At 44.4% G+C, this 9,930-nt stretch overlaps 2 protein-coding genes across 2 annotated transcripts in view; one reads left to right on the plus strand and one right to left on the minus strand.

Annotated features, from left to right (window-relative positions):
* Window positions 1–9,930, plus strand: part of rbp5 (retinol binding protein 1a, cellular) — a 71,317-nt gene that overhangs the window by 33,501 nt on the left and 27,886 nt on the right. The window lies entirely within an intron of this gene.
* vamp1b (vesicle associated membrane protein 1b) lies at window positions 4,716–9,595 on the minus strand. The gene is made up of 6 exons (XM_084026509.1): window positions 8,977–9,595; window positions 7,879–8,026; window positions 7,412–7,570; window positions 6,974–7,025; window positions 5,768–6,593; window positions 4,716–5,690 (listed from the first exon to the last, which is right to left on the minus strand). Coding segments are annotated over exons 1-5 (378 nt in total). The 5' UTR covers window positions 8,979–9,595; the 3' UTR covers window positions 4,716–5,690; window positions 5,768–6,576.

Genomic DNA, 9,930 nt, shown 5'->3' on the forward strand with positions numbered 1-9,930 from the left:
TATAGATAATACATATCGGTAGATTTCTTGTATTGCATCTTGAAACTGATTGAAGCTCTCTTGAAGACAGATCAAGAATCTGTTTATACTGTGATGTGAATTGGACACAAAGTGACGTCATGAGCATTACTCGCGTGTTGATGAACTTGAATACAGGTGTGTGTGAGTGCGGGCGGGAGGAAGATTGCAATGAGATAAAAGACTGGGCATATATATATATATATATATATATATATATATATATATATATATATATATATATACCGTGACTTTTTCTCCAGAGGTCAAGGAATAGGAGTTAGGACCTTATTTTTTGACTATTCAACTGCAACCAGAGGCTCCTTCCCCTCAGAGCTGACAGCCTTCTCCATATCTCACTGATAGATCTCTGCCTCCCCCTAGTGGTTGCTGCTCCCCTCCCTTTGGCCCCCATCCCTGTCTGTCCCCTCTGTAGTGAGGAGTGAGTGTAAGAATGAGTGGTTAGAGTGTTTTTTTTAATTTTTGCCCACTAACTGTTGACTCCGCAACGGTGTCGGAGAAATTAGCAAAATCTGTTTTTTCATAATCTCCAAGATGGCGGAAAATTTCGGAAGGTGGACTTTGCTACTCCAAGAGGATTTTGCGCACATGTGTGCAAAATGTAATGTCAATCGGAGTTACGGCGTGGCGGGGCTGGGGCTAGGTGGCGCTAGTGAGCCACTTTTTTGTGACCCAATACGAAACCTCCAAATTTTTAAATTTTACACCAGGCTGCATGTGCACATCAATTTTTATGGGGGTTTTTTTAATGCTGATGCCTTCACTGCCCGACGTTGTCGGTGCTTGGGCCCTAATTAGTGAAATAAGCATGTAGTTGAAAACATTTTTTGCCCACTTCCTGTTGACTTTAGGCGATGGGTCCAAGAGGCTTTTTTATACATCTCCACATGGTCTATCTCGGAAAAAATATTAATTTTAATTTAATTAAATTTTTTTTCCAACCTAGAGGGGGGGCTGTTACTCAGAAAAAGGGCATAAAATCAATCACATTTCATGTCGCCATTAGGTGGCGCTCTGACTGTGAGTCAATATTGCAGTGCAGATGTGTTCAGGATGGGAATCTTATCAAGTACAAATTTTTTGGAGCAGATCGGAGAAGAATCGCTGCAGTTATAACAGCTTTGATGCTTTTGGCAAAGGTTCAAAATAGTAGCGCAGTCACGGCATCGCCCTGGCCACGCCCCTAAACTTTTGGAACATCTTTGGATAACTTTTTGTCCTTAAGGCCCTTCTAACCATATATCCAATTTTGGTATCAATCGGAGGAGGTGACAAGCCAGAACCCTCACCTGAAGAACCTGTATGACGGCCTGGGGATGACAGAGGTCCAGATCCAGAAGGTCTTCACTAAGCATGGCCTCATCAAGCTCAATCCAGACGGCCAGAAGTTTGATCCCTATGAGCATGAGGCCCTCTTCCATGTCCGAGTGGAGCGCAAGGAGCCGGGCACTGTTGCCATAGTAATGGCATAGTAATAATAGTGCTGTGTCAAAGTGGGATTTGCTTTGTTGCCGAGTCATGGATGAGCTCAGGTACAGCAGTCTGGTTGAAGGTCAAAGATGCGGGAACCCAACGGAACTGAACTTTATTAAAAGCTGATGGATACTCTCCTGATACAGATAGATTTACACTTACACTTTGTCTGCCACAGGGCTGTCTTTACAGTAGAATTTCAGCTTGTCACTTATGTTCAATAAAACCTCATCAGATCACAGATCAAGGCTTTATGTCTCCTTCCTAAATGTTTGAGGAATGATCAGAAACTCATCAGACCTTTTTTGAGTGAATTATGTAAAATCCATACACAAATTGAGTTGTGCTGATTCTGATCTGTTGGCATCATTCCAGACTTGTATTTAAAGCCATAATAATCATGAACTTGACTGTTTGTGAGTTTTAAATTAATTCTGTGAATAAAACAAACAACAGCAGGCTTCTTTATGATCTGATGAAAGGTCTCCATGTTATAAGGGACAGACGGACAGCAGATTGAGAGTGAGTGAAAGGAAACCCTTTTTAATATTTCAGTACGCCAATATTAACATATAGTTGTGGAAGTACGCACATCTTTACTTAAAGAAAAGAAGCAATGATGTACAATACAAGTAAAATAAACTATTACAAATCTCTATCATTCATAAAATACACTCACCGGCCACTTTATTAGGTACACTTGTCCAACTGCTCGTTAACGCACATTTCTAATCAGCCAATCACATGGCAGCAACTCAATGCATTTAGGCATGTAGACATGGTCAAGACGATCTGCTGCAGTTCAAACCGAGCATCAGAATGGGGAAGAAAGGTGATTTAAGTGACTTTGAACGTGGCATGGTTGTTGGTGCCAGACGGGCTGGTCTGAGTATTTTAGGAACTGCTGATCTACTGGGATTTTCTCTAGGGTTTACAGAGATTGGTCCGAAAAAGAGAAAATATCCAGTGAGTGGCAGTTCTGTGGGCGCAAATGCCTTGTTGATGCCAGAGGTCAGAGGAGAATGGCCAGACTGGTTCGAGCTGATAGAAAGGCAACAGTAACTCAAATAACCACTCATTACAACCGAGGTATGCAGAAGAGCATCTCTGAACGCACAACACGTCGAACCTTGAGGCGGATGGGCTACAGCAGCATAAGACCACACCGGGTGCCACTCCTGTCAGCTAAGAACAGGAAACTGAGGCTACAATTTGCACAGGCTCACCAAAATTGGACAATAGAAGATTGGAAAAACGTTGCCTGGTCTGATGAGTCTCGATTTCTGGTTCAGGCTGGTGGTGGTGGTGTAATGGTGTGGGGGATATTTTCTTGGCACACTTTGGGCCCATTAGTATCAATTGAGCATCTTGTCAACGCCACAGCCTACCTGAGTATTGTTGCTGACCATGTCCATCCCTTTATGACCAGTGTACCCATCTTCTGATGGCTACTTCCAGCAGGATAACACGCCATGTCATAAAGTGAGAATCATCTCAGACTGGTTTCTTGAACATGACAATGAGTTCACTGTACTCAAACGGCCTCCACAGTCACCAGATCTCAATCCAATAGAGCACCTTTAGGATGTGGTGGAACGGAAGATTCGCATCATGGATGTGCAGCCGACAAATCTGCAGCAACTGCGTGATGCTATCATGTCAATATGGACCAAACTCTCTGAGGAATGTTTCCAGTACCTTGTTGAATCTATGCCACGAAGGATTAAGGCAGTTCTGAAGGCAAAAGAGGGTCCAACTCGGTACTAGCAAGGTGTACCTAATAAAGTGGCCGGTGAGTGTAGATTCTCTCTTTAATCCGTGATTAAAATGCCTCATCAGTGACACCTGCAGGACAGGTAAGGAAGTTGTGGTGGGAAGCAACATACTTTTTTTGGGAAGGAGATGGTAAGCAATAGAATACATTTAGGTGTGTATGAATTAATCTCTTGTTTCTATGATCACAAAGCATAAATATTCACAAGAAGTGAATAATGGATTCAGCTTTATTGTCATTGAACAGAGAACATGGACGGAGACAACGTAGTGCAGCTTAGCATCTAACCAGAAGTGCAAAAGTCAGTTAAGTGCAGAGTATTGTACGGAATAACTATGGAATGAAAAGTTATATAGGATAAATAAAGAATGTACAATAAACTGATATGAATATGCTATAGACCAGCCGTCCCAATTAGCGGCACGCAGACCAAATCTGGGCCGCAAGAGCAAAGTGTCGGGCCCGTGCGGACCCAGTGACACGATGCAATAACCTGCCATAAGGTGAAATAAAGTGTTCGGTAAAGTTGGATCAATAAATCTGAAGTGAAACGTTTTCCAAACACAAATGATGCCTCTGTGCCACCGTAATATCATAGACTACGAGCTAAGGACCAAAACCCTGATTCTTTACAAAAATAAGCTGTCCTCCGAGCTGAACCGAGAACATTGATCTCTATGCCAGCTGGCAGCCGGGCGAGTGCGCAGGGACCGTCTGCAAACTGCAAGACAAAAGCAAGACGCTGCAAACAAAAATCAATAACTCCACTGTTGTACAATCTTTTTTCCTCTTGTGCACCACTTGCTGTAGTGCTATTGTTTTTTGTTGTTGATCAAACTGGTCATATTTTGTTGATCAAAATATTCTCCAGGGGCATTCAAATAAATAAATCGTTGATATTGGACTTATTTTCTTTCAAGTGTGATTTTTTTTATCTGTCCCTCAACACAGGCTATATCTGCTACTACAACCAACTACCACTGGTAGTACTAATCCTTACAATAATAATACTTCTAATAATAGCAGCAACAATAATAACATTTGCACATAAAACAATGTTTAGTGATCCAATGAAAAAAAACAGACAATTTGGCCCTCGACTTGGCAACCTGGACATAATTTGGCCCTCAGTGAAAACTAATTGGGGAACCCTGAGCTAGAGTCTAGCCCTGTGTGTAGTGGTTCTTCACATAAATGAAGCGTGTGTTGGCTGTCCTGTTATGACTAGCTTTTATAATTAACTTGTGATGATTTAATAATGATTGCCTTTTTGTATCCCGTTGTGTGATCATTTAAAGGCTCTGACACTGGCAGTATTTTCCTGCAAAAGGACAAACCCGCATTTATTCGAATACTAACGAGAAAGCTGACATCACATGAAGTGGAGATTGTGGTAAAACACTAAAATGTCACGAAAATATAACAAAGGTTCTGTTGATAATTTATTTATTGGCATCAGCAAAAGTGGTAAGCATGCATTTTCGCAAATCCGGTTGCATCATCTGACTGCATTTTCAGTTTGTAAATCACAAAACATGTTCTCATATCTCATGTGGTAATGACCTAATAATATTGCTGCACAATATCATCAGATAATTACCTAACTGCTACAATTATGCATCTTAATTTGATCAACACTCAAAATCAGTCTGGAGAAAGTAAAATTAGCTATTACCCCCCCTCCCCCCCCCCCCCCCTAAAAAAAAAAACCCTGAAATAATTAATAAATAAACGCATTTTTGGGAACATGATCTGGCATATGTGAATTCTTCTTCTATCCACACAATACTACATATTTTAACAGTTCACTATAGTAGCAGTTGTTTGCAGTCTCTGAATATAATTTTTCTCTCTCAAAAGGAAGTGAAATTAATCAAATCTGGCAAACTCTTGAGCATCATTGCATTGCATAAGCAGTAATTATCAGATCAGAAAGACATTATACACAAGTCGTTTTAAACAACTAACAAAAGAAAATGTACAGTCGGCAGTTAGATTCAGAAATGGCAGATACACAGATCACACAAATAGGCAAAACTATGGACACGCAATCGCCATGCAAGTTAGAAACAAAACTCATTTTGCATTTACTGCAGGTGAGTCTCTTTATGTGAGGGGGGGGGGGGGGGGGGGGGGGGTTCTGGGTTTCTAAATCCTGTCCTTTCTCTCACTTTCCTGCTTTTTTCAAGATCGGGTCAAACAAACACTCTATGGCTGTTACTCGGAGAGACCTTCCTCTGGGGGGGGGGGGGCTACAGGAGATTGTCTTTTAGTGGCTGCTTGTCTGTCTCTCTCACTGTGCATATCACTCTGCCACTAAGCATAACACCACTACTATGCCTTAAAGGTAAAATGAAGCATAGTTGCACTAGAGTCAGTTAACTACTTTATCCAGAAGTTTTTTCTTATTTATACAGGGGGACACACACACACACACACACACACACACACACACACACACACACACACACACACACACACACACACACACACACACACACACACACACACACACACACTAACTACTCTTCCCTGAATCACTTCTTCCTTTCCTTATACTCTCACACAGTCTCTTTTCCAAATGTCTTTCTCTCGTGGTTGTTAGTGAAAGCAGCAGAAAGTTAGGCAGGAGAGGAAACGGAAAACGTTACTAATAAAAGCCTGTCAGCTAAACTTGGAAAAAGCTATTGGCTACAATGCTTTGGATCACAAATACACACACACACACGCACATACAAACAAAAATGTTCCTAATATTAATCTATCGTGACCTTGTGTTAGTAGCAATGAAGGTCGCGGGTGAAGGAGTGCGTTAGTTAGGTATGTCCGTATCAACTTACAAATGTAGGAGTCTCAAAAGAAGGTCATATGAAGAAGCTTTGGCGTATCTGGGGTCTCGTTCAATCTCCCTGCACACATTCACCATCTGTACATCGTACCCCCCACCACAGCTCCATGCAGAGGGCTCTCTCTCCCTCCTCCCCTCCCTTTCTCCCTCTTTCACTCCGCCTGCCGCGTCCTGCAATAAAACACGGAGGCGTAGAGACGGGAGAGAGAGCGAGATGAAATGGCAAAACAGTGGAAGAAAGCGAGAAGGGAAGGAGAGGGGAGACGGAGAGAGAGACACCTATAAACACTACTGTCATGTGTAAGTGCAAGATGGTTTAATGGAAGACTGTGTGAAGAGAGGACGGATAAAAGGGGAGGAGTGGCGCTTGAGTATCTTTTTTTTCCCTCTTCCCTCTCGTATCATTCTCAAGTCCATATCCATCTGTGTTGATGGGCTGAGCTCAGTAGAAGAAGTACACTGCGAAAGAAGGAGGAAGCCATTAGTCTAATGGATCTGGCAACACATCGTTTCAAACAGAACAAGGAGAGAAGAGTCAGCTGAGCTCTGGTTTTAAATCGTGTTTACAGGTAAAAAACATGTTTTCAGTTAGTATTAAACCCATTATTGACTGTAATTAGATGGGCTAGGGTTAGCAAGCGGGCCAGATATGGGCTTGTTAGGGCAGAAATACAAATACATCAGTGTTGTCAATCCAACAGCACAACTACCACACTGACGGACAAACATCATATGAGCAATTTGCAGAGGATCATATTTTTGCTGCTGAGGGGGAAACACTTCATCTGATTTGGTCAACCAATCAATCAATTCTGTATCAGTGTCAAGATGCTACTTACAGAATATTATTCCAACCACAATGACTCCAATGATGCCCATCATGATCATCATCTGAAAGGAGAAAACATTACATTACAACAACAAAGCAACTCAGCCACACTGTAACTACGTCTGGGGTTAAACGACTGCAAACACAAAGGAATGCACCCGAACAACGAGTCTGTCGTGAAAAAAACTACAATAACAGATAACCCATTTCCCCCGCAGCATCTGGCCACTCTTCCACAGCAGCTCATTAACAGACAGAGTGTGTTGGCTCCAGGCATGAACAGAGCTGAGGATCTTACACACACTACCAGTTATATATACATGAACAATGTAACACAATACATTATAATACCTCTACGGACCACATGCAAATAGGCACATTGTGAAATGACACACAGCTGCTTTCAGTAAGAACAATCTGTTTAATGGAGCCACGCTAATGTGCCCACCTTGCAGTTCTTCCACCAGTACTTGTTCTTTAGCTTAGCTGCGCAGCTTTCGAACTGGGAGGCTCCAGCTTGGAGAGCGTCCGCTCTGTCATCCAGCTCTGAAAGCTTCTGGTCCCTTTCCAAAACCTTGTCCACATTCACCCGCATGATATCCACCACCTAGGCCACAGCGGCGAGGATGAGACAGCAGTTGGCAGAAGTGGAGAGGAGAAACAAGATGATGACAAGGGAGGTTAAGGAAAGGAAGTTAAATAGCATAAATGAGAGTAAATACATAGTCGCAGTTAAGTAGCAATGACCAGACCTTTCCAGATAACACACGAGCAGCAGAGAAGCATTTTAAAGTGCCTGTGTATCTGGTGCAGTATAAGCACTGTGCCTGTACGGTAAACCTGCTTTAATATGCATGCATTGTATGTAACATCAAACTCCGGCCCAGGATCCTAGTCTGGCCTAGTCCGGCTCACCTCTTCCACTTGGGCCTGCGTCTGCTGTAGCCTGCGGTTGCTGGAGGTGTTGGGTGGGCCAGGAGGTGCGCCACCTGGGGCTCCATCAGCGCCAGGGGCTCCTGGAGCACCCGGGGCTCCTCCTGGGGCAGCAGCATCTGGGGCAGACCTGACGAGAAGCACGGAGGAGGAAGAAGAATTGAAGTTGGGGTAAAGGGAGCCATTCGGTTTTTCTTAACTGATGCGCGTTAATGGCACGTAGAGAGCACTTCATTGTAATCCTTAAGCTGAGAAAAAAGATTCTCTTTTGAGGGAGCAAACCAGGGTCAGTCACCGAGGAGGGATACGACTCCCACAGCACAGGGAGAACACGATGCAGGGGAGAGTGGATATGTAGGGTGAGGAATGCAGAGATGGATGGAGGGTTAAGAATTAGAAAGATGCAACGGGAGGAAATCAAATATAGGCCACAGATGGGAGGCAAGAAACAGAAAGTTCTGGATGGATAGTGGGAGAGGAGAAGAAGGGCATTCTTGTGATGAGAAGAAAGGATAAAGTGGAGAGGTTTGCGGAAAGGGGGGGAGGGGTAATCCAACAGGGGGAGAGGAGGTACAGGAGGCTTCAAACTGAGCAAACAAGCACCTCAGGGTGGCAGCCGCTCACTCAACCTGATGGACAGTTTTCATGCAAATCACATCATCATCATCGCAGACACAAAAACACATTATTTAGCACAAAAGGCAGAAGACTGTCTGAAGCTCATCACCCATCATTCCTTTGACAGGTGATGACCTCAAACCCGCAAACCTTCTCACACGACAACCTGAGCGACTAATGCGTTTTCTTTTTAAACACAATGATCACTACCAACTCTATTCAACTGCAGCTACGGGTTTACAGCGGCAGCAGTCGACCCCTGAATACATCATTTAGTGATGGAGAAAATTCACTTGCGTCAGCAAAATCCATCAAGCTGAAAGAAATCAGACTCGCACACAAGGAAACAAACTGCTTCGACCGTTCGAGCGTATTCATCCACAGCACTTTAAGAGACATTTCAAATGATATGTTGCTATTGTGAAAGAAAGAGCGCGGCAGAAAAGCCGCATTAATACTCACATCTTCTATGCAGCTGTTTGAACTGACTCACAGGCAGCGGAGGGGGAGGGCTGCGAGGGGGAGGGAGGGTCTCAAGTACAAGACGAAGAAAAAAACCAGCAAGATCACAGGAGAAACAAAAACAAGACAAGGATGCGGAGGCTCTGGTCCAAACAAGTCCAAATATTCAGTGAGCTAAGTGGTTCACGGTGACGGGAGACAGGCGGCGGGTGTTTTGCGCAGTGAGCCGGTCTTCTAGCGGCGCATTCAATACTGCAAGTCGTCAGCAAAGTACCGCAATATGCGATCGTTCACCGTGCGGCTGGACGAGAGAGCGGGAGGCGAGGGGGAGCAACTTCTCGGTTATAATCCATTCAGGAGAATCCGCGAGTGCTGCTGGGAGTCCTGCGGGGCTGCATGCAGCTCCTCCGAGTGATGCGGGGTCCTGCGGGGTCCTGCGGAGTCCTGCGGGGGAGCTGCTGCTGGATGCTGAGACGCAGCACCTAATTGGCTGCTTGTTGACTTGCCTCTTCTTAAAAGCTACCGGCAAATGCAATTTCGAAATGATAAAGGGGGAGACAGGGAAAAAAAAGTCCAGTCATGAGAAATCAGTTTTCTGTCTTGGATTTATGTCACCCCCACCTCTCTCTCTCTCTCTCTCTCTCTCTCTCTCTCTCTCTCTCTCTCTCTCTCTCTGCGGGGACGGATGTGCGTCCTGAGAGAAGTGCGGTAGTTCCGCTGTAGGCTACTGCAATAATGCGTCTCTCCTCCTGCCTCTACTTGGACTCCTAACGACAGTGCGGCTCCCCTCCCCCTCCCCCTCCACACTTTGCAGTGCTGCATCTCTGTACCGGATAGGGCGCAGGACGACACTGCGGTACAGCGGATGGCGACGAGTGCAGTGGCGTGACCACACTTTCTTTTGGACTGGGGTGGCCCACATAGTGCACAGATGTATGCAGGTGTGGCATGGAG

This window comes from Eutrigla gurnardus (genome assembly GCF_963514095.1).
Source record: "Eutrigla gurnardus genome assembly, chromosome: 14".
Classification (NCBI taxonomy): Eukaryota; Metazoa; Chordata; class Actinopteri; order Perciformes; family Triglidae; genus Eutrigla; species Eutrigla gurnardus.

Excerpts from the sequence above, each read along its gene's own strand:
- vamp1b (XM_084026509.1), bottom strand. Across the intron at positions 7,571-7,878 it reads CGCAGGCCCAAGTGGAAGAG|GTGGTGGATATCATGCGGGT; the intron begins GTGAGCCGGACT and ends GCTGTGGCCTAG. Across the intron at positions 7,026-7,411 it reads ACTGGTGGAAGAACTGCAAG|ATGATGATCATGATGGGCAT; the intron begins GTGGGCACATTA and ends TTCTCCTTTCAG.